Source organism: Sus scrofa, chromosome 18 (assembly GCF_000003025.6).
Source record: "Sus scrofa isolate TJ Tabasco breed Duroc chromosome 18, Sscrofa11.1, whole genome shotgun sequence".
NCBI classification, from domain to species: domain Eukaryota; kingdom Metazoa; phylum Chordata; class Mammalia; order Artiodactyla; family Suidae; genus Sus; species Sus scrofa.
Genome location: NC_010460.4, coordinates 2,781,308 through 2,803,997, shown reverse-complemented (window position 1 = coordinate 2,803,997; position 22,690 = coordinate 2,781,308). Strand labels below are relative to the sequence as shown.

The 22,690-nt window shown below is 57.9% G+C and overlaps 1 protein-coding gene across 1 annotated transcript; it reads left to right on the top strand.

Annotated features, from left to right (window-relative positions):
* Positions 15,557-22,021, top strand: EN2 (engrailed homeobox 2). The gene is made up of 2 exons (XM_003134527.4): positions 15,557-16,743; positions 19,850-22,021. Exons 1-2 carry the CDS (start codon positions 16,032-16,034, stop codon positions 20,164-20,166), a joined length of 1,029 nt encoding a protein of 342 aa, XP_003134575.1. The 5' UTR covers positions 15,557-16,031; the 3' UTR covers positions 20,167-22,021.

Below are 22,690 nucleotides of genomic sequence, written 5' to 3'. Positions count from 1 at the left end.
GCTCCCAGCCTGCAGCCACCCCAAGGATCCCAGATGACGGGCCCACCACCTCGTGAACTAACTCTCCAAAACAAATCTCTTAATGACTCTTCCTGTTGGATCCTGGAGAGCCCTGACTGGTACAGGAGCCCGTGGGCCCTCGGGATTTCAACAAATCCCCCAGAGAAGATTCTAGAATGGTACCAAGGACACAGCCTTCACTCCACCAGTGAGACCTGTTGCAGCTGCTAGGTTCTGGGGACAAGCCATCGTGGTCCCTGTCCTTGGAGACTTCTCCAGCAACCACACATGTGTCTGCAGGCCCAACACAGATACCAAGAGGGTGGGTGGGGGGTTGTCTCTGAAAGCCAGTGACTGTGAACTTGGCGGGGGGGGGCAGGAAGGAGGGCATGCAGGGCAGGAGTGGGAGACCCCAGCAGGCCAGGGCACAGGGCCACCCAGAGATGGCGAGGCCAGTCTCTAGCCCTCCTCCTTCCCCCCACCCGCCTCCTCCCACCTTGACCTCCCCAACCACGCCCTCTGTCCACCCATCTTCTCGGCCTCCCCTCTGTGCTGTGGGCTCCCCTCGTCTTGTCCCTGTGCCAGGTCCCAGCCACTCGAGCTGCAGGCATCACTGCTGAGCCAGGAAGCCTGTGCAGCCAGGGGTCACCCCTCCCGGCAGTCCATCCCACACTGGCAGCCCCACCCTTCACCCTGTCTTAGCTGCTAGGGCAGCACCAGAGATGGGGCGGCCTGAGCAGCATTCATTTCCCGCTGCCCAGAGGCTGGAAGCCCAGACCAAGGCACTGGCTGAGTTGTTGTCTGGTGAGGACCTATTCCTGGTCCATAGAGTGGTCTTTCCGCTGGGTCATCACATGGGGAGGGGGGACTCCCTGGGGGCTCTTCTGTGGGGGCCCGAATCCCACTCACGGGGGCCCCACCCTCCTAACACCATCATCCTGGGGTGAGGATTCCTCATGTGAATTCTAGGGGGACACGGACGGTTGTCCTGGAGAACGGCCGCCCTCTTCCTCGGCACAGAAGCGTGTGCTGGCCTTGCTCCCTTCACACCCCCCTCCCGCCCTCCGCCCTGCTCTCTGCCCCTCCCCCTCCCCTCCACCATCAGGCTCACAGGTTTGGGGGGGTGGGGGATGGCAATCCCACCTTCCTTGGCTCTTACTCGGCCTCTTCCTGGCTCCCACCCCCGCCCCTCCTAGTACCACCAAGGACTCTGGCCTCATCTTCACTTGACATGTCGCTAGTGAGCCCGAGGAACCGAATTTCTCATTGTGTCAAGTTTAATTAACTGGAATGCAGACAGCCACGTGGAGCTGGGGGCAATGCATGGGGCGGGGAGAGGTGGCAGGAACAGTGTGGTTCTAAGATGAGGCTCACCTAAAACGGGGTTCTGAAACAGGGCGGCTGCATCCCACTCCGCCGCTGAAAACTCTCCATGGCCTCCCTCTGCCTTTAGGGGAACGTCCCTACAAACAGCACGTGCTATGCGCCAGGCCGTGCTTCAGCCTAAGCTCATTTGACACCCAGTAAGCCACTGCCACCCTCAGTTCATAAACAGGGACTGAGGGATGGGTGGGGGGTTAGGAATGGGCCACAGAGGCGGGTCCTCAGCAGAGCTCGAAGGGCTGAGGGAAGCGAGGTGCCACCCACCTCCCGTGCTGTTCCCCAAGGGCTGTGTGGAGTCGTATCCCCGGGTACCTAGGAGAGTGACTTGGCAATCAGGGCTTTGCGATGTCATCAGGGTTAAGATGAGGCCATGCCTGAGAAGGGTGGCCCCGATCCCAGGTGACTGCGTCCTTGTAGTTGAGGGAGGGGACACAGCCACGGGGAAGATGGCCTGTGACCACGGAGGCAGAGCAGGGGTGATGTGGCTTCAAGCTGGGACCTTGGGGGACTGCGGGCAATATCAAAAGAGGAAGAGGTGGGAAAGATCCCCCTACAGGTGTCAGGGAGCATGGTCTTGGACTTCTAGCAAGTTCCTTAGAGCCCTGAGAGAATCAGTTTCTGTTGCATGAGGCCACCAGGATTACGGGCTGTTGTTTCAGCAGCCCCAGAGTCTGATAGACTCCCAAAGCCACCTCCCTGCCCCCGCCTCGAGTAGAAAACACACCCGCCCTGACAGCCGCTTGGACCGCCACCTCCCTTCCTTCCCTCTGCTCTGGCCTGTGATGTCACGCTTTTTCCTCCCTAATGGGTGCAGGCTCGTTCTTCTGGACCCACACAGTCCAAGACACAAAGACTGTGCCCGTGAGTAATTTAGAGTTTTCTAGCAGCTGCAGGAAGAAAACTAAAAATAAAACAGGTAAAATTAACATTAATTTTGTTAGCCTGATCTATCCGAAATATGTAACATTCAACATGTAATTAACACAAAAATCAACAGGCTATTTTAACTTTCAGGGTTTTTTGTGTACTAAGTCTCAAATTCCCCGTGCATTTTGCAGCTAGAGTTTATCTCTAGAGAGATAAGCTTGTAGAGCTGTGAACAGGATCTCAAAAATATATTTGCACACCCAGGTTTATGGTGGCATTATTCTCAGTAGCCCAAAGGTGAGAGCACCCAAGTGTCCAAGAGGGGATGGTGGATAAAGAAAACATGGAAAAAAAAAAAGAAAAAAAAAAAAAAAAAAAAAAAAGGAGTTCCCGTCGTGGCGCAGTGGTTAACAAATCCGACTAGGAACCATGAGTTTGAGGGTTTGGTCCCTGCGCTTGCTCAGTGGGTTAACCATCCGGCGTTGCCATGAGCTGTGGTGTAGGTTGTAGACGCGGCTCGGATCCTGCGTTGCTGTGGCTCTGGCGTAGGCCGGTGGCTACAGCTCTGATTAGACCCCTAGCCTGGGAACCTTCATATGCCGCGGGAGCGGCCCAAGAAATAGCAAAAAAAAAAAAAAAGAAAAGAAAAGAAAACATGGGACACTATGGAATATTACTCAGCTTTAAAAAGGAAGGAGGAGGGAGTTCCCGTCGTGGCGCAGTGGTTAACGAATCCGACTAGGAACCATGAGGTTGCGGGTTCGGTCCCTGCCCTTGCTCAGTGGGTTAAGGGTCCGGCGTTGCCGTGAGCTGTGGTGTAGGTCTCAGACGCGGCTTGGATTCCTCGTTGCTGTGGGTCTGGCGTAGGCCGGTGGCTACGGCTCTGATTCGACCCCTAGCCTGGGAACCTCCATATGCCGCGGGAGCGGCCCAAGAAATAGCAAAAAGACAAAAAAATAATAATAATAATAATAAAAAAATAAAAAGGAAGGAGGGGAGGATTTCCCTTGGTGGCTCCGTGGTTAATGAATCTGACTAGGAACCATGAGGTTTTGGGTTTGATCCCTGGCCTTGCTAAGTGAGTTTCAGGATCTGGGCATTGCTGTGAGCTGTGGTGTAGGTTGCAGATGCAGTTCAAATCTGGTGTTGCTGTGGCTCTGGTACAGGCCATCGGCTACAGCTCCAATTAGATCCTTAGCCTGGAAACCTCCATATGCCATTCATGCACACCTGAAAAAGACAAAAAAAAATTAATAATAATAATAAATAAATAAATAGGAAGGAGGGGGGTTCCTGTCGTGGCGCGGTGGAAACGAATAGGACTGGGAACCATGAGGGTGCGGGTTCAACCCTGGCCTCACTCAGTGGGTTAAGGGTCTGGTGTTGTCGTGAGCTGTGATGTAGGTCGCAGACGCGGCTCGGATCCCGCGTTGCTGTGGCTCTGGCGTAGGCCGGTGGCTACAGCTCCGATTCAACCCCTAGCCTGGGAACCTCCATATGCCGCGGGAGCGGCCCAAGAAATAGCAACAATAACAACAACAACAACAACAACAAAAAAGACAAAAAAAGACAAAAAAAAAAAAAGTTCCTTTTCAATCTTAGGATTTACAGTTTGGGGGAGTTCATGGTGACCTGGTGGTTGAGGACCTGGTTTTGTCACTGCTGTGGCTCAGGTTCGATCCCTACCCCAGGAACTGCTGCCCGCCACAGGTGCAGCTGAAAAAAAAAAAAGGATTTACAATTTTCAAGCTGCCCAAGTCCTGATGGAACTTGGATTCTCAAGAGTGACACGGAAAGAAGAAAAAGCCTGGAAGCTGGAAGGCGTGGGGTGTGTTCAGCCCTCCCAGGGCCCTGAGAAGCTGCAGTTCCACATGGGTGGGAGACACAGCGCTGGGTGCTAGGGGCGGGGGCAGGGAAGGAGGCCCAGGGCCCCCCCAGACCTGGATCTCCGCATCCTGAGCCCTGGTTGGTGGGCTGCACCGTGCAGTGTAAGGAGAGACTGCGGGAGCAGAGGCACAGCAACCCTGGACCCCACTGCCCCAGTCTGAGTCTCACTTCTCCTCCCAGCGCTGGACCTCCGGCTGGGCCAGCTGCTAACCTCTGTCCCCAGTGGCACCCTTGGCCCATGACAATGTTGATAGAGGACTTTGACTACAAAACTCAAGTGCTTTTGAAATGAAAGCCACTTTCGAAACTTCAGTGGTAGGAGTTCCCATCGTGGCTCAGTGAAATGAACCTGATTAGCGTCCATGAGGATTCAGGTTTGATGCCTGGTCTTACTCAGTGGGTGAAAGATCCAGTGTTGCCATGAGCTGCAGTGTAGGTCGCAGACACGGCTCAGATCCCATGTTGCTGTGGCTGTAGCATAGGTCGGCAGCTATAGCTCTGATTGGACCCCTAGCCCGGGAACCTCCATATGCTGCGGGAGCGGGCCTAGAAAAGACAAAAAAAGAAAAGAAAAGAAACTTCGGTGGCAAAACCTGACCTGAATGGTGGTGAGGCTTCTCATGGCTGATGTGCCACAAATGCAACTATTCCTGAGCTGCCATGGCAGAAACAGTAATGGGTTTGATTACAGGCCCCGTCACCCCCACTGGTCACACACACTATGTACCCTCTGTCACCTTTCCAAAATCAAAGACATTCTGAAACACATCTGGTGTCAAGAGCAGCAGTAAGGACTGTGTATCCACCTCAGAAGCCTGCAGTAAAATGCATTCATTCAGGAGTTCTCTGTAGGCCTAGGGGTTAAGGATTCGGTGCTGTCACTGCTGTGACCCGGGTTCGATCCCTGGCCCAGGAACTTCGCCCTAAAAAATGCATTCATTCATGAAACATTCCTGGAGTGCAGCAGTACTCAAAATGCGGTTGGCAGATCCCTAGGAGCCTTCAGAGGGTTACACACAACTATCTGGACAGTTCTGCGGATTTGTTTTTTACCGTTGTCACCACTCAGCCACGGGCACGCAGGCCAGTAAAAGGCCGAGGCCTCAGCAGGACGGAGGTCAAAGCTCCAACCGCACCAGCAGGCGTTGTAGTCACAGTCATGAGCTCAGAGTTTTGCTTTAAAAAATGCCATTCCCTTAAGAATGTCCTTGAAGAAACAGCAAAAAGTATGAGCTTTATGAAAGCTTAGCCCTGGAGTCCACCTCCGTTGTCCTGGGGAAGAATCAGGGTGGGGGCTCGCATTCACAGGGCTGCACCCAGAAGCACAGGAGTCTGGAGGAAGAATGCGCCACAGATGGAAGAGCAAGGACAGCGAGAGGGACCCTCTGTGAGGTGGGAAGGCTTCGCTGCCCGGAGCCAGCCCAGGGACCAGCCATCCTTGGGTGAGGGAGGTGGCAGAGGGAAGTCGCATGGGGCTGTGAGGGGCATTTTAGGACCGTGTCTCATCCTCAGAATTCCTGGGAACTGCTGGTGTAGATGAAGGGTGGACAGGGAACAGACCACAGGGGCCAGTGGAGGCCGAAAGGCCAGCCCTCCAGGTGGGAGAAGAGATGGCAGCAGAGGGCGGGAAGGGGTGGAAACGGTGACTGTAGGAGGGGCTTGGAAGACAGAGCCTGCAGGCCAGCTGAGGACCCGGGTGATGGAGGAGGAATCAGGCCTGTCCGCGAGGAGCGTTGTCAGAGCAGCTGGGTGAATGGTGAGGAGAAGGACTCAACAGATCCCACCTGGACGGTTAAATGTGCCACTATGCCCGTTAGACCCGGGAGCAGAGGTGGCCAGGAGCTGGTCAGGTGCAGGGGTCTCAGAGCGGAGAGAAACCTCTGTTGTCATGGGGCAGAGATGCTACGCAGTTAAGGCCCCATCCTCAGGGCTGTGGGCAGGGGGGGCGGTGGGGTGGGGGGCGGAGGAGGATTAAGTGGCAAAGGATGTATCTACCTTGCAGTTTCCTTTTACCTGACTGCGCAGCTTTGGGAAGTCTCCAAACGTCAGAGCTCCTCTGGTGGCTGGGAGCAGTTCCTCCCAGAGGGAATTTATGCTGGGGAATCTGGGGAGGGGGACGCAGAGGGGGGCCTTCCTTCAGGTCTTCCCCAGCCGGTACCAGCGGGGGAGAGGGCAGAGGCAGGCCCTGAAACAGCCACCTTCTCAGAGGGGCACCATTCCCTGGGTGGAAGCTGAGTCTGGGGACCAGGTGCAGGTGAGAGGGCGGCCTCTGCCCCCGCCCCTGCCAAGGGAGACTCTCCAGGGGGTGTCACCTTGGGACGAGGCTGCTCCTTTTTCTCCTAGGTCTTCTAGCTCCCCACCCAGGCACCCTCTGGATTCCACGGTCTGTGCCCTTCCATTCCCCTCTTTGCGACAGGGACTCTCCTGTCTTCACTGGACCCACGCCCGTCCCCACCCCCCAAATTCTTTTTTTAAAAAGATGTCTGGATCCCCTGATTCAGGGATTCCGTCCCTTGGCCACTGAGGATGAGCGGAGCCACTAAGGCTTAATCCCTCCTAACCTCTGACCTCTCCCTCCTTCCCTTAAAGCAGACGTCCCTGCCCCCACCGCGCTCCAGGCTCCCCTCCCCCTTCCCCATGGCTCCCCAGGAAAAAAACAGTGCGCATACTTGGAAAGCGGGCAGCGGAAGCGGGGGGGGGGGGGGGCAGCTAAATGCGGGGTTAGGGGGTCTTTTAGGGGCGCGCTGCTGGAGCGGTGGGCCCCCTGGCCAGCGGGGAAGTGGAGAGGGCAGAGGGCCGCTTTACGCAGGCATTTCTCTCCGGAGGGGCTCTCCCCGCGCCCCCACCCGCAAGCAGAGAGACCGGGTTCCTCGGCGGGCCACCCAATTGCGTGCCCTCTCCCCAACAACCGGAACACGAGGCGGGCAACGAAAGACATTCGTTTCAAAAGGTGGGAGCATGGGGGAACCTTTTGAATCATCAGGCTGCAGAAGGAAGTGGGTCTGGCCAGACCCTCGAGGCTGTGGATACCCGAGCGGGGATGAGACCGCGCCCAGGGGCCCTGGGGGACGCGAAGGACCCGCACAGGGAGGGCCAGAGGCGGCCGGAAGCTCGGGTCACTGCGGTCAGGGCGGCCTGTGGGCGTTTCGGAGGTGGGGGTGGGGGAAATGCAGTTTCAGACGGTGCCACCCCGGAGCGCCACCCTTTCACTGAGCCCGAACGAGCGGCTTTGAAGTCGCGGCCTCGGCTCGGCCCCTCCCGCGTCCCCGCCCGGCGCAGCGCGGAACCGCCGAGCCGGGCCGTGGCCGGCTTTGTCGCTAAGCGCTATTGCAGCCGCTCATTGGACCACGTCGGTGGGGCGATCGCAGCCCTCTGATCTGTGAGCTGCAAAGAGCTCAGCGGTTCATTCACAAATCCGCGCCGGGCCGCGCCAGCCCCAGGCCCGGAGCTCCCGGGGAGTTGGGCCCCGCGGAGGGGGCCCCCGCTCCAGTCGCGCCCTTAGCCTCCTCGCGGGTGCCCGGGTCTCGCAACCCTCGGAACTTGGGGCCCTGAGGGGACAGGCTTTCAGCTCGGAGGGAAGTTCGTAGCCAAGTAGGCAGGCTGTCTCAAAGATTCGGGCTCCGACTCCCAGCACCTCACTGTCAAGCCAAGCGTCTCGTCTGGGCCGGGGTCCCTTCCTTGCCAGAGGGCAGGAACGTGGCTCGGGCGCATCCCCAGGGGCCTGCTCCGAGCCAGAGGGCGCGAGTGTAGACCCTCACGGGCTCCAGGGCAGGGCCGGCGCCGGAGCCACAGCGCCCCCTCCCTCCCTCTGGTGGTGTTGCGGGGCACCCGGTCAGTGTCTAGGAATCACTCCTACATCCAAGCTCGCCCAGGGTTCGGGGCTTACTCTGACGCTCGGCGTGGCGGGGGCGCTCTGAGGAAACTGGCTTAGGGCCTCCTGGGGCTCTCGCACTCCAAAGTCCAGCAAGGGATCCCGGCACCCAACCCGATGTCGCAGGGAGACGGGGAAGGGACTTTGGAGACGGGTAGAGGAGCCGCGCCTCCAACAGAGGCTGCCAGTTCTGGAAGCAAGAGACCAGGTCATAGCCGAGCCAGCAAAGGCCGGCGCCCCCACCTGCACAGGCCCGCTCCCGCCACGCGTGCGCGCACCGAGGGAAAATCCGGCTTGGGGCGCCCCATCCCCGCTTCCAACGGAGACCGCTACCCCCGGGCGGAGAACCCTGGTGCTGGGTACTCGCCGAAGCACCTCTAGGCGACACTGGGAGATGCGGGGAGCGCGGAGCCCCTCCCCCTGCCCGCTCGGCGGAGCAGATGGGATCGCAGTGGGTGCCGGGTGTGCTCTCGCCCTGCCACCCAGGACCCCAGCAAGGTCTACCCCACCTCGCCCCCATCCGCCAGCCCCGACGCGGGAGGCTCCGGGGTTCCCGGAGAGGGAGCTCTCCTCGCGCCCCTCGCTGACCGGCAAGCGCTTTCTTTTGGCTCGATTTCGTGCTTTCCAGGAGTTGTTTCCATTACGAAAAGGAGCTTCTCGCCCGGGCGGAGATCCTGCAAACCTGCACGCGGCCCGGTCTCAGTCCTTGGCAGATGCTCGCCTCTGGATTTCGTCTTGATCCGAAATCCTTTCTGGCCTCCGATTTCGGGAAATGTTTCCGGATCGAGGTTTCCTAACGGTCGAAGCTTGGTTTCACATTCTATTTTCAGGGCTGAGTTTTTCCTGGCTGCTTTGCACGAGCAGCAGCTGTATATGCATCTGCACCTAAGAGAGAAAAGCGTCGCCCCAAATGTATCGTTTGTTTGGGGAATCTGCGCTTTGCCGCCGGAGCGTGTTGGCACCAAAACTTCAGTCCCCGCTGGCGGCTTCAGACCCTCGCCCTCGGCGCGGGCCCCCAACATCTGAAACCCAGGGGCTGCTCCGCGGCCGCCAAAGTTAGCCCTGGCCCTGCACACGGAGAGCTCAAATGGGTAGTTAATTAGGCCAGCTCGCATTTCAGGCTCCCGGTAGCTGGGGTGGGGTGTCAATCCCTAGGAATTTAAGGGCATTAGCTACATATCTGGGAAATCCTGGTGCATATCGCGTTTCTCTCCCCAGCCTGTGTTTATGCTCCAGATGGCATAGCGTTCCTCCACTTTGCCGTCATCACAGGGGCTGCTGTGTCTTAGGGGATTAACTGATAGGAGACACAAACCCCTGAAACTCTTCTGCAACACAAGATGCAACACAAAGAGCTGCCTGCAGAGAAATATACTAATATTTTTAGAAGGCCTGGGGAGAGGGAAGGGGGGGGGAGAATGAGCACTTCTAAAATGTACTTTAACTTTAAAATATTGCTTTGGTGGGCTTTTCCTTAAGTGGGCAAGCTGTGCTGGGATGTGGGAACAGAACGGAAGTGAAGGCAGGGAGAAGCAGTGAGGAGAGTGGCCAGAGCTGCCCAGAGGGCTGTGGGCCCTGGTACGCAAGCCCTGAGTGCAGCCACCACGGGCTGGCCAGGCATCCACCAGGCTGGGTGATGGCTCATCACCAAGCCTTTGTGCTCTTAAAAGCCACCACTCCTCTCGAGAGTGTTCTTCTTAGCACAGGAATGTACCGAGGGACATACCCCCATACTGTACACTGAGAATGTTCATTGCTGACTCACGCTAAAGAAACAACCAGGTTTGTCGAACTCGGTGTAATTGATCAACAATTTAATCATACTTAGCAATGTTTTCATTTCACTTCACCATTTAGGTTTACCCTTTTATATCAAACTATAAATGTTAATATATTTCCATTCGATAAAATAAAAGGATACAGTGTCATGACTAACCTGAAGATAGGTTTCAAAAAAATCAATCTCCCCCAACTCAGCCAGTACCTTCTTCTACATGAGTTCCCCCAGGGAAGCTCTGTTCAGTTGTGGGTATTTGGGGGTGACGGTGAAAATCTTTTCTTCCTGACATAAACCTAGACTAATGAGTTATGTGTCTCCCTAACTATAGGTGCATTGGCTGGGCTGGATCCAGGTGGTCTAAGTTAAACCTGAGCTTGTCTCACATTCTGGAACTCTCTAGTCACTCAAAACATGTTTCCAAAATTTGGGTGAAGTCAGCATCCCTGAGTTAGGCTACACTAGCCTCTCTGTGATTTTCTGTGGCTTCTAAGGAAAGAAAGAGAAGAAACTTCACACTCTGGGAAGGAAGCAGGTGTTCCAAGGTTCCTTTGGACTCTCTTGTTTTCCTTGCAAAGATCAAAAGAAAGACCGCGGATAGATACTAGAATGTCTTCCCCTATGCGTAAGTAATTGTAAGAGCGGAGAGGGTGGCTGATTTTCTTCATGACTCATTATCCTTTCCTGTATCTTTTCCTCTTGTTTTCATGTGATTCGTCAGCTCAAGCTATAGGTGCCTCTCTTCAAATTCCTTTGCCAAACCAGTTCTGCTGATTTGCCTCTGGATTTTTCGAAGATGTCACTTCCTTCTGGGTTGCTGCACCTGTGAGGGGACATTTTCTTTACCGTGGAGGTGTGAGGTCATGGGCAGCTCCCAACCTTGACCCTGCAAGGCTGCTCCGTCTGTTTGGAGGGGATACTGTGGTCCGTGGGGAGTGGAAATGGGTCCAGCTTCCAGGGGCATCCAGATTTTACAGGAATGGACACGAGCAGTGAAACAGAGTGGAAGAGCTGGAAAGGGGCCCCCAGGGCACAAGGTGATTCCCAAGGAATCCCAAGGCAGGTCCTGTAAGGCAAGAGCCACCTGGCCCTCGAGAAAGCCAACAGAGAGTGGGTGGAGGGGCCCAGGAGGAAGAATGATATGGGGTGTGGGTTCCTAAGCGCTAAAGATGTGACACCCCCCCCCGCCCCCATTCCCCTTTAGAAGCATCCATTTCCCTGAAAAATCAGCTCAGGAGCGGTTTCTGCAGCTTTGGAGACCTGCCCATAATCCACCCATCTCCCCAGCCCTCCCAGCCAGGCGCTGCGGCTAAGCGACAAAACTCGGTTCTCTCCCTGTGGCTTGGACAGGCGGGCGGTCTCCAGTGGGTGCCTCACCCACTTGGTGCTCGCGACTCCCCGGGGCTTTGGCCGAGCACAAGCCGCTTCCTCTCCCGGTCTCGCGGCAGGTCCAGACCCGGATGCCGCTCGCTATTCGCCGCCCTCCTCAGCCGGGTCTCCGCGGGCGCCAACCTACCCGTCGGCCTGGCTCGGGCGCCCTGCGGGGCCTTTAGGGAGCTGAGCGCCCTTTGCCCGCCCCCCGGGCAGGGAGAGGCGCCGGTCCGGAGCGCCCCACTCTCCTTGATGCTTCAGGCCGGTTACAGGCCTTCTGCTGCTGCGCTTAACCCCTTCCTCCCTGGGGCTACTCGGCCGAGGTTCCTGACCCCAGCCCCAAGTTCGCTGGGTGCGTCCCGCGGAGGGTGCGTGGCTGGGAGGTGAGCGCACAGGCACTTCCTCGGCGCCGCCGCCCCCGCCCGAGCCGCCCCCCTACTGCGCGTGCCCCTTCACTTCAGCCTTTGTCTGCAGGCCGGTGTCACCCGGGAGCACCTGGAGCCAAGGGTGACTCTTGGCTGGCTGGGCCCTGTCTTCTCGCTCGCCCGGATTCCCCAGCCAGGCGCCCAGGATCCGGCCGCGCGGAGCTGGCTCTCGGCCACCAGCGCGGGGCTCCCCGGTCTGATTCTGCGGGGGTTGAGATTTCGCTCTACCAACCCAGGGACAAGGACCCCTGCAAGCGAACGGCGCTCACATTGCGTTCCTGGCTTTTTTTTCCTTTTTCCTTTGAGTGTACCCACGCCCACCCAGAGAAGTGAGGGGACAGCAAAGTGGCTGGAAAAGTCACCCTCCGTCTGCCTAGCTTTAAGAAAAAACCGAGGCTGGATCTGCAGCCAGGAGCCCAGCGTCTCCAGGAGCGCTTCTGCTACCCGCTGCTCTGCACAGATTTTATTTGGAACGTTACCGCAGTGCTATGCTCCACCGGGTCCAGACACTGCCTTGCCCTAATACTCTCCAAGGTCTTCCTTTGTGCAGAGGGCCCGGGAAGGATGGAGGCTGGTTCTCTGTAAGCAGGTGGTTGGGGGCACTCTCCTGGACCTGGCCGGAGGAGAAAGGATGGATGCTCCGGGCCACAGCCTCACTTTATGCTGGGCAGAAACAAACATCTAGTGCTGGTTCGCCTGTTCCCATAGAGAAGCCGAGCTGCGGGGTCGCGGTGGCTGGCAGGGTGGGAGACTGGGGCAGCGGGGCTCGGTGAGCACACAGCCTCTGCACTGCGGGTCCGTGGTCTGGAGCAGAGACTTGGAAATGTGGCCCCCCATGCACCCCCTGGAAGCACAGCCAGGCAGTGGTGGCCCAGATCCCACCTGGCTGGTCAGGCCTCACGGATGTTTTAGTGCTTCCCGAAACCGCTTGTTGAGATTTCTGTGTCTGTAAGATGTTGCAGGCGCTCAGGCCCAGTACAAACCAAGTTTCTGCTATAACATTGGGTGGCACCCACTCTCAAGGGGCACTCCCTTCTGGAATGACGTTCATGTTTGGGTTGGCTTTGGGTGGCCTGACACTCTCATGCTTTCTCTCCCCATCCCTTTCTGCCCCCCCCCAACCAGGCCCTTCCTCCCCCCAGGCCAGTAACTCAAAAATCAGTCTGCTTCCCCACACCAGCCTGACCTGCGGCCCAGAGGCCAAGGTCTGCCAGTTGCTGCCCCACCCCACCCCCAAGGGAGGGGGCCTGGACAGGACAAGGATGCTTTGCAGAGTTCATCCTAGAGCCAGTAATTTGGGTCTGGATGGCAGGAGAAAACCCAGCAGAAGTGCAACACTTGGGCTCAGTTAACGCCAAGACAATCAGAGGCAGAGATGGCCCAGACATTGGAAAAGACTTCTCAGGAGCGGGCCTACCTGGTTTTCATGGGACAGGGATGGTTTTGCAGGAACCAGCCAGCCCTGGGCCCTCCCTCTACCCACTTGGTGATCTGGAGACCCGGCGTAAGTGGATATTTCCAGAGTTGCAGGAAATTTTCCTCCTACATTTTAAACAGGCATAAAGAGCGTGTTCTCCTAAACCTCACCAGCCCCATTTTTCCAGGTGCAGCAGGCTAGGGGTTTCATTTTTTGAGACCCAGGTAGGGTGGCTGGTGGGTGTGCGCCTTGCCCGATAATTTGGTGAAGCTCTCTCCACTGGGGTTGGGGATTGGAGAGGAAGAGAGAAGAGTCACCCCAAGCAAGACGTAGCTTCTCCACCTGCTCCAGTCTCACAGAGGACCACCGAGCCTCCCCATCTGCCTCCAGAGCCTCCCTCACCCAGCCACCTACTGCACTGAGTGGCCAAGTGAGTCAGCCCAGAACTGCCTCCTGCCCGCTCCATGCCCCTCCTCCACGGGTTAACTTTCCCCAGAGTAGCACCTTGTAACTATTGCTTCTAGTTCAACTCCAGGCCTCAACCTGGAGGCTGTAGTGGGAGAAAGGTAGAGCCGGGGTGGAAAGAGAGTAGAACCAGGGTGGGGACCAGAGGAAAGCTGAGCCAGGCCAGGGTCAAGCCTTCAAGCCTCAAGGTGGCCTGGCGGTCACACGGCCAAGAGGGCTGCTTGTCCAGACCCTACTCCATCCTTCCTGGCCTGACAGCATCCTGCTGGCTGCCCCAGGCCCAGGGCAGCTCCACAGTGGCTTTCAGTGGCTGGGCACTCCACAGCCACCTGGGAATGCCAGACCTAGGGCACCCAGCCCCTCCCCATCCACTTCCCACCCGGCTCCAGTGTGCTTTTATTGTGCCAGCGCTCCAGCACCCTCAGAGTAGCCCTTTTGGATGTTTCTCAAGCTCCAGAAATTTCCATGTAAATTTTAAATGATGGACAGGCGTGGCTGGGGTAACAACCTGGTGTTTGGTGGGGGTGTCTGCAGCTGGAGGAAGGGAAAGAAGAGTGAACACAAAGGAGCCAAAAGGAGGAGAGAGGGCAGAAGAGGAAACAGAAGTTCAAGTTGGACATTCTGACAGCAGCTGGAAAGGAAGTTCAGAAAGGGATAGAGAAAAGGGGGGAAGGGAGAAACAATTTGGGGCCCCCACTCCACCATGTGACTTCTAATTTCTTTTTCAGATGGACCCCGCTCTCCTGAAAAACTAGTTTAAAGGATTTTAAGACAAAGGAAATTGGGAGAATGTCCTCCTGGTAGCCCCTCTGCCAGGACTTGGGGGAGGGGGCGGTGGGCAGATGACCGGCTGGGGACTGGCAGGAGGCCACTGCTCTAGAAGATTTTCTGTCCACGTGGTTTTGAAGGTTTGGCTGAACTGCCAGCTCTCCCTTTCTTTCCAGAAAAGAAGACTCAGTTAGAGCCCCCTATGCTCCTTTCTTTCTTTCCCCACACGGAGTCCCAAGCTCTACTGGATCTGCATGCATGTTTCAGGAGGGATCGGTGTCCCGGTTTGGAATCCTACCCTATGCACGCGGCTCCCTGCACACGCACACGCGCGCACACACACGCACACTTACAAGCAGGGTCTGTAGGAAGAGGTCCTGCGCGCCAGCTCTGCGTTTAAGACAGGCATCTGCCGGGTGACCAAAGTCAAACGTAAGTGACAATCCCCCCCTACACCAGCAAGGAAGGTGGACCACAAAAGTCCCTTTGTATCTCGGCAGCTCATTTAATGTTATTTATGCATTTTGTGCAAGGAATTGTGGGATTTTTTCCCCCACGGTAAACAATATGGAAATGTTAAAAATAGCAGGCTTCCAGCGCTGGTCCGCCTATGTACGCTGGGGTGACCTGGCGGGGCTGGCACGAGGGTATCGCAGATCCCTGAACCAAGAAGCGGCGGGGGTAACACGCCATCGAGGGCCGGGGACTCGGTCGCGGTCTCGCCGGTTCCGGCTCCCGCACCGGGAGCGCGAGGACACGGCCGCTTTAAGGGGGGAGGGGCGGCAGCGGCGGGGAGGGGCGGCGGGAGGCTCCTGTCACCCAGCGGCCGCCGGCGCGTCACGTGGGCGCGCGGCGCCGCGGCCATTGGCCCGAGGCACGTGTCCAGGAGACCGGCCCGCGACGTCACTCGAGGGGGCTCTGTTAAAAATAAGAACAAAAATCCAGAGTCAAAGTGTCTCAGGTTGCGCTAAGTGGCCTGGAAATTTCCGAGCCCGCGCGGAGGCCGAGGCGGCGAGGGCGCGCAGACGGCGAGGGAGCGCGGGCGGCCCAGCCCGGCCCGGCCCGGCCCGCGCCTCCCGCCGCTCACCCATGCGACTCGGGCCGCGGGGCTCGGCGGGGCTCGGCGGGGGCGCGGCCGCACGCCGGTGGGGCGCCCCGGCCCGCAGCGGGGCGGCGGCCGCCCGGAGGGGGCCCCGAGGCCGGCCGAGCGCAGCGCGGGCCCGCGGGCCTCCATGTGCGTGCTGGCGGCGGCGGGCGCGCTGACCGCTCGCGCCGCGCACCCTCGAGGGCCGGCCGGGGCGCGCGGGCGGGGGCGGCCGGGCGGCGGCGGCGGCCCGAACGGGCCCCGGCGGCCGTGAGCGCTAGGGAGCGCGCTGCCTGCATGCGCGGAGCTCCAGCCCCGGGCGGCCGCCGCTGCAGCGCCGGAACCGGGGGCAGCCGGACGTGGAGAGGAGCGCGGAGCCCGGCGGCGCCCCGAGTCCACGCTGGACCTTTGTGACTGTCTAGCGCCCGGGTGCGCTGCAAAGACGAGAACCGGACTCTTTCCAATCTCCCGGCATCTGGGCGCCGGGCGACTCTTCCTATTTTCTAACTCAACTCGTGGATGAACGTGGCTCGGCTCTGAGCGCGCCGGCGACTCGTAGGACTCCAGCCCTGGCTGCGGCCGCTGCGCACGCCTTCGGGAGACTCGGCGGGGTAGGGACACGGGCTGGCCGCGAGAGTCTGTGTACAGAGCGGGCGGGCCGAGGGCCGACTGGAGAGTGTCCTCGGAGGACCGGTTTGGGATTTGGTGTGAACAGCATGGAGGAGAATGACCCCAAGCCCAGCGAAGCTGCGGCGGCTGTGGAGGGGCAGCAGCGGCAGCCGGAATCCAGCCCCGGCGGCGGCGGCGGCGGCGGCGGCAGCAGCAGCAGTAGTAGCAGCAGCAGCAGCAGCCCGGGCGATGCGGACACTGGCCGCCGGCGGGCTCTGATGCTGCCCGCGGTCCTGCAGGCGCCGGGCAACCACCAGCATCCACACCGCATCACCAACTTCTTCATCGACAATATCCTGCGGCCCGAGTTTGGCCGGAGAAAGGACGCGGGGACGTGCTGTGCCGGCGCCGGAGGAGGCAGAAGCGGCGGAGCTGGCGGCGAAGGCGGCGCGGGCGGCGCGGAGGGAGGCGGCGGCGCGGGCGGCGCCGAGCAGCTCCTGGGATCCGGCCGGGAACCCCGGCAGAACGTGCTCGGCGCGCCCGGTGCCGGCGGGCCGCTGCCCGGCGGTGGCGGTGGCGACTCCCCCGGTGACGGCGAAGGCGGCTCCAAGGCGCTGTCGCTGCACAGCGGCGCCAAGAAAGGCGGAGAGCCAGGGGGCCCCCTGGACGGGGCGCTCAAGGCCCGCGGCTTGGGCGGCGGCGACCTGTCGGTGAGCTCAGACTCGGACAGTTCGCAGGCCAGCGCCAACCTGGGCACGCAGCCCATGCTCTGGCCGGCTTGGGTCTACTGCACGCGCTACTCGGACCGGCCTTCTTCAGGTGAGCCCTGGGAACCCGGGTCCCGATCCGCCGCGGGGTTGCCGGCACCGCTGGCCTGGGAACTTACCCGGAGGAAGAAGACACCAGGATCCCTCTCCCCTAACACAAAGACGCACACACAGCGACATTGTGTGCGGCTGACGCTGACCGCTGATGGGGCAGTGGCCAGGAGGAGAGGGGGCAGGAACAATTCACAAGGGGGTACGGACGTCTCAGAGCCGCAGAAGCACCAGAACCTCCTTTCTCTCTTGCCTTTTAGGGGTCTCTCCTCGCAGCCCCGAGCCCATCCCTCCCCTGTCTGAAGTTTATTTGGGGGGGGGGGATGGAAAACATGCCCGGAAGCTCACACTCTCAACCCTTCTCTTCATCCTTGCAACTCAGTCCAGCCCCGGGATCCACACCCAGCCTGCCCCAGTCCATGACTCTTCTTATGACCCAGTTACCCCAGATGCAGCCCGAAATGAAAGCAAGGCTGGCCGCCCTTCCTCAGTTGGGGCTAACTAAGGAGGCGTGGGGGCATCCAGGGAGGGAAGGGATGAAAACAGAGGCACTCTTTGCCCTGTGCCTGGTTTTATTTGCAGAGCCGGCGGCGTGCACACAGCTTGGAGGAGGGCGGCCTGCAATCCCCAAATAGAAAGGACCTTTCCCAGAGCTTCCCTGGGGCAGCTCCCTGTAGGAAAAGAGCAGATTTCAGAGGGAATGTTGGGGGGGGGGAGCCTGTAGAGGTGTGCAGAGCTTCGGGCGTATTTTTCATAAATCTGAGATATTTTAAAGCTAAGTCCATAACCCTGTAGAAAACATCAGCCACATTAAATGCGAGTCTGCGGCTGTGAACCGCCATTAGGCGCAGACTCCATTTGTCCCCGAGCTGGCAGCACAGACCAGACCCCCGCTGCCCCCCTCCAACCCTCGACTGGTTTGCGGGTGTTGCTGACCTAGTGCACGGCGCAACTAAGTCACCCCTTGGCCGCCTTCCTGCAGAAATGCTGTGTGTGGATCTGAGGCCATATCCGAATTTCTCCAGCTAGATCTGAAATTTGCTCCATTGTTCTCGCCACTCTCCTTTGTTAATATTTAATTAACATATAGGCTCACAATGCGGCCAGCGAGGAGCCTGGGCCAGGCTTTGTGCGGCGCCCGAGTCGCGGCCCAGCCAGGCCCCAGTGGCCCTCGGGAGCGGGGCGGCCAGGCCTGGCTCCGTTGCTGGTCCTCCTCCTGGACTTAAAAAAAAAAAAAAAAAAAATCCCCATCAAATAAGATGTATGTTTCTTGGTGTTTAAAAAAAGCAGCAACACAGTTTTCTGGTGGGGGTTGGTCTTGTTTCGGTGACTCCATAAGTGTGTGCATTTTGAAAGAAAATTAAGAAAGAAAAGGAAGTGGAAATTCACGTTATAGGGAGATTTTCTTTCTGTAACATGGTTTGGGTCTTTCTGTGGGCTGATTTCGTGCGGGCAGGGGACCCAGGACCGGAGGAGTTTGGGGGCGGAGAGAGAGGGAGTGGAGGCGGACCAGCAGCAGCACGGGGCTCCCGGGCTACCGTGGGGGCCGAGCAGGTGCGGGGCCGCCCCGGCCTGTCTCGGCCTCTCAGAGCCACCTCCTACCATCCGCGCGTGCCCTGGGGAGGCCGGCCGCCGCCCCCGAATCTGCACCCCGCCCCATAAAAGCCAGGCGGGTGGGCGAGGAGCCGGCGCCCTCGGCGAGTGCGCGACGGTGGTTTGTGAGGGTGCGCGCGCCGGGGCAGTGCGCGTGGTGGGTGTGAACGTGGGTGTGCTTTAGAATCCAAAAGGCCCGGAGTCCTTGGCGCCCCCTCTCCAGGGAGCCCCGGCCCCTCTTTCTGAGCCTGCTTCGGGGAGAGAGCGCCAGGCTCTGTCTTCAGGGGGAGGGAGTTCCCGGCGGGCGCCCCCAGGGCCTGCGGACCGGCCCAGACCCCTCGCTTGGCGCAGCCCCGGGTGCTGGTCCACCCTCCTGGGTCCCAATTCTGCGGGGTGCGGGGATCCCTCCGCCACTGCGCAGAGTGGCCCGGCAGTCCCTGGATGAGGGCGCCGGGTGGGGGCTTGGCCGTTCTGGCGGCCCGAGGTCCAGCCTTCTCCCGCCTCCCGCCTCGGGCGGCCTCGGAAGAAGCTGGGACCAGAAGCCCTGCAAAGTTAACTCACACACTTGACAGATTAAGAGGCCAGACTAGCAGTCGTCACCCCCTCTTCGGGACACCCTGGTGCTGGGACTGACTTTCCCGAAACCAATAAGGAGAAACACTTGGCCCTCTCCCCTCTGCTCTCCTTTCTCAGGCCTTATCACCAGGTCCTAGAAGCCCCACCACCGCGGTCCCAAACCCACCTCAAGTTCAGTGGGGTGTCCCAGCGAGGGGCGGGGCAGAAGTGTGAACCTTCTGCTCAGGGTCAACTGGGCCCCCCAACTCACAAGCGGTCAGGGTGCTCCTCCCCTGGATGGGGGCCGGGGGCAGCCGGGTGGGTTTGAAGGGATGGGAAGCCGGGAAAGGGTATGTGTGCTCCCTTCCGTCCCTCAAGGGAGCAGTGAACTTGGCCCACAAGGGGAGGGTAGCCCACTGGGCCCTTCCTGTTCTCAGGTTCCCGCAGCCCTTGGGACCTGGAGGGTGTCCCCTGTGGGGTCCCCTTACCCCCTCCAGGGCTCTTCCTGCTACTGGGGCTGCCCCACCTCTTCCACTCCTCCCCTGTCACCTCTCTCCCAGCACCTTACCCCCCCCCCGCATCTTTACTCCTGGATAGAACCTCAGAAAGGGCTAGAAAAAGCCTGGCCACAAAGTTTTGGGTGTTCTTTTTTTTTTTAACTCTTCTGCAGGAGTTTCCCTTTTATCTGGAGACTTTCCCCTAAGCCTGCCCTTTATCTGAACACTCAGCCCTCATGCAGACCTCCCTGGCCCCCTCCTCACTCTCAGGAGAGGGGTCCGGAGGTGGGTGGGAGCCCTGCCCCGTCCCAGCCTCACATCCAGCCTGACTTTCCTCCAGGTCAGCCAGCTGGCCCTGGGCAGCCCCTTCCCTCCCAGTCTCTGCATCCTTCCGACCCACTGTCAGCAGGCAGTCCCCAGCCCTCTCACCCACCTTCTCTCTGTCCATCACGCCCCGCCCAGGTCCCAGGTCCCGAAAACCAAAGAAGAAGAACCCCAACAAAGAGGACAAGCGGCCCCGCACAGCTTTCACAGCGGAGCAGCTGCAGAGGCTCAAGGCGGAGTTCCAGACCAACAGGTACCTGACGGAGCAGCGGCGCCAGAGCCTGGCACAGGAGCTCAGCCTCAACGAGTCGCAGATCAAGATCTGGTTCCAGAACAAACGCGCCAAGATCAAGAAGGCCACGGGCAACAAGAACACACTGGCCGTGCACCTCATGGCGCAGGGCCTGTACAACCACTCCACCACCGCCAAGGAGGGCAAGTCGGACAGCGAGTAGGGGGGGCGGGCGCCACGTCCAGTCTCAGTCCCAGCTAAACAATGCAATAATTTAAAATCACACATAAAGGGCCAGTGTATAAAGATTATACCAGCATTAATAGCGACGATATCGTGTATTAGCTATGGTTCTGCAATATTCATTCTATGTATATATAATTTACAGGTGGTGTAAAATCCAACACGTCTGACTATAAAGTATTTTTTTTGTTATTTTTTGTTGTTGTTGTTGAAGAGACCGTGCTAATTTTATGATTTTTTTTTTTTTTTTTGCAAAGGGGGCTGCCTAGGGTTTCATCTTTTTTAATCCCCTAAGTTCCGTTATGGGACATCGGACACTTTTTTTTTTTTAATTTCAAAAGAAGAAAAAAATGAAAACAACTTGCTGAAGTCCAAAGATTTTTATTGCTGCATTTCACACGACTGTGAACCGAATAAAGAGCTCCTACTTGGTCTTTGAGTTCTGCCACTTTGTGTGTGTGGGCTGGGGGAAGACGGCAGGAGGGGCCGCATCCCCAGCCTCGCCAGCGGCAGAGAGAGGGCCCTGGCGGGGCGGATGGTGGAGGCCTGGCCATGGGCAGTTACCGCGCCCAGAGGCCGGGTCTGCCCTGGGCCGGGTCCCAAGGCCCGGTCCCCTCCTCCCGCCTTCTCCCCGTTCTGCTCCTCCTCCTCCTCCTCCTCGTTGAGGCCTGGCCTCTGCCTCCCTGCATGCTTCTTCTGTCTGCGTCTATGTCGCTGTCCCCTGTCCAGCCACCCGGCCGCCAGCACCCACTCTCCCACCTCTGGGCCCAGGGCCGACGGGGCCAGGCAGGTGGGGCGCCTCCTCCTCCAGGCCTGGACATCGCCCCTGTGGCCACCACGGCCCCAGCCCTGCGGCCCAAGTCCGCTGCCTCCACCTCTGGGCAGGCAGAGGCCTGGAGAGGGAGCTGACATTTCCTTCCTTTCCTTTGTTTTTTAATTCCCTTTCTTTTCTTTCTTTTTTTTTTTTTTCTAAGTGGCCGCTTCTGCTATAGAGAGCATTCCTCAAGGTAACCAGGTGTGCGTGTGTGTGATACTCTTGTACACTCACACAAGCAGGCGTGCATGAGTCTGCAGTTCTGGACCGTGTGGCTACCTTGACTTTTAAAAGAACTCAGAATTCTCCAGGATCTAGAAGAAGGAAGAAAAATGTGTAAATAACCTTTTTTTTTTATCACTTTTTGTCTTTTTTTTTTAAATATACATTTTATTTTTCGAAGGTGTGGTACCGTGTAAATTAAATATATTCAATATATCCCCCACCAAGTACATATATATAAACAAACGCATTATCTATCTATCTATAACTCCACACTGTCTTCTGTTTCGTGTATGGAAAAAGAATTATGTCCAAACGTCCATCTGCATGGGGACAGCCCAGGGGGCGTGCCCATGGCTGAGACAGGCCTCGTGGCTGTGCCCCTGCGGACGGAGGGGGAACTTCTCTCTTTGCCTTAAACTTCTTTATTTCACTGCGATACTAGTTTCACTTTGTACATACTAGTGTAAACCTTTTTAAAAAAAAAAACTATAAGAACAAAAGTTGTAATTTAAAATTCTGTGAATAACCATCTGCTGCTTAGGAAACAATGAAAACGATAATGCCTTTTTAGCCGGAAGCCAAGTTCTTGGGTTTTTTATTTTTTTATGTTTATTTTTTCGTTTATCCAACATGTGCATTTTCCAGTTTCAGTAGCAAATATTTATAATCTTATGAGAAATGAATGTTTCTATTTACAACCGTGGTTATCAAAATTGTGAACACTCTCCCCCTGCATTTTTGTGTGTTTCAATTCTTGAAAATTACATTAAATAAAAAAACCCATTTTATTGTAAAATACGGGGTGTCCAAGGTGGAATGCCTAGCTTTTCAAAGTGTGTTTCTGAGTCCAGCCTCCCTGCCCTGGGCGTCCTCCCCTCCCTGGGCTCAGTGCTCCCAGCCTTGGCCTCAGTCGGAGCTGGTGTGCACAGGCCTATGTTTGCAGCCAGAGGCATCCTTTTTCTTTTCTTTTTTTTTTTTTTTTTAACAAGGAAGACACTGTGGGTATCTCCTACGTGAGGACAGAACAACCCCCGCCAGTTAAGTGCATGTTTCTTTGCGGGAAGGAAGGGCTCCAAGAAGTTTGATGTTTGGTTTCTTCACCGTTGCACAAGTATTTAAAATCCTACAGACGCAACAGGTCTCCGACCCCCTCGCTGCTCCCGCGCTGGACAGAGGCGCTCGTCCCCTGGGGAGAGGAACTCTGATCTGACCTGAGACAAAGAGGCTCTTCTCTTTTGTTTTGTTGTCATCCTCACTCCCCCCACCGCCCCCCAAAAGCAAAGGACGTGGACAACATCCCAAGGACCGGAGCTGACCGGATGCCTCCCCCGGAAGCGTTTGCGATTTTCCAGCTCCGCATGCACAACCCAGCAACACCCTGCACACCCAACTGCTCTATTTGCCAACTTCCTGGCTTAGAAGAAGTTTTCGTCTTGCAGTAAAACAAATGCAGAGACTGGAGAGT

Bases quoted from the DNA above. Each gene is read 5' to 3' on its own strand.
- EN2 (XM_003134527.4), top strand. From the start codon at position 16,032: ATGGAGGAGAATGACCCCAAGCCCAGCGAAGCTGCGGCGGCTGTGGAG. The intron at 16,744-19,849 runs GTGAGCCCTGGG...CGCCCCGCCCAG, and splicing joins CTCGGACCGGCCTTCTTCAG to GTCCCAGGTCCCGAAAACCA.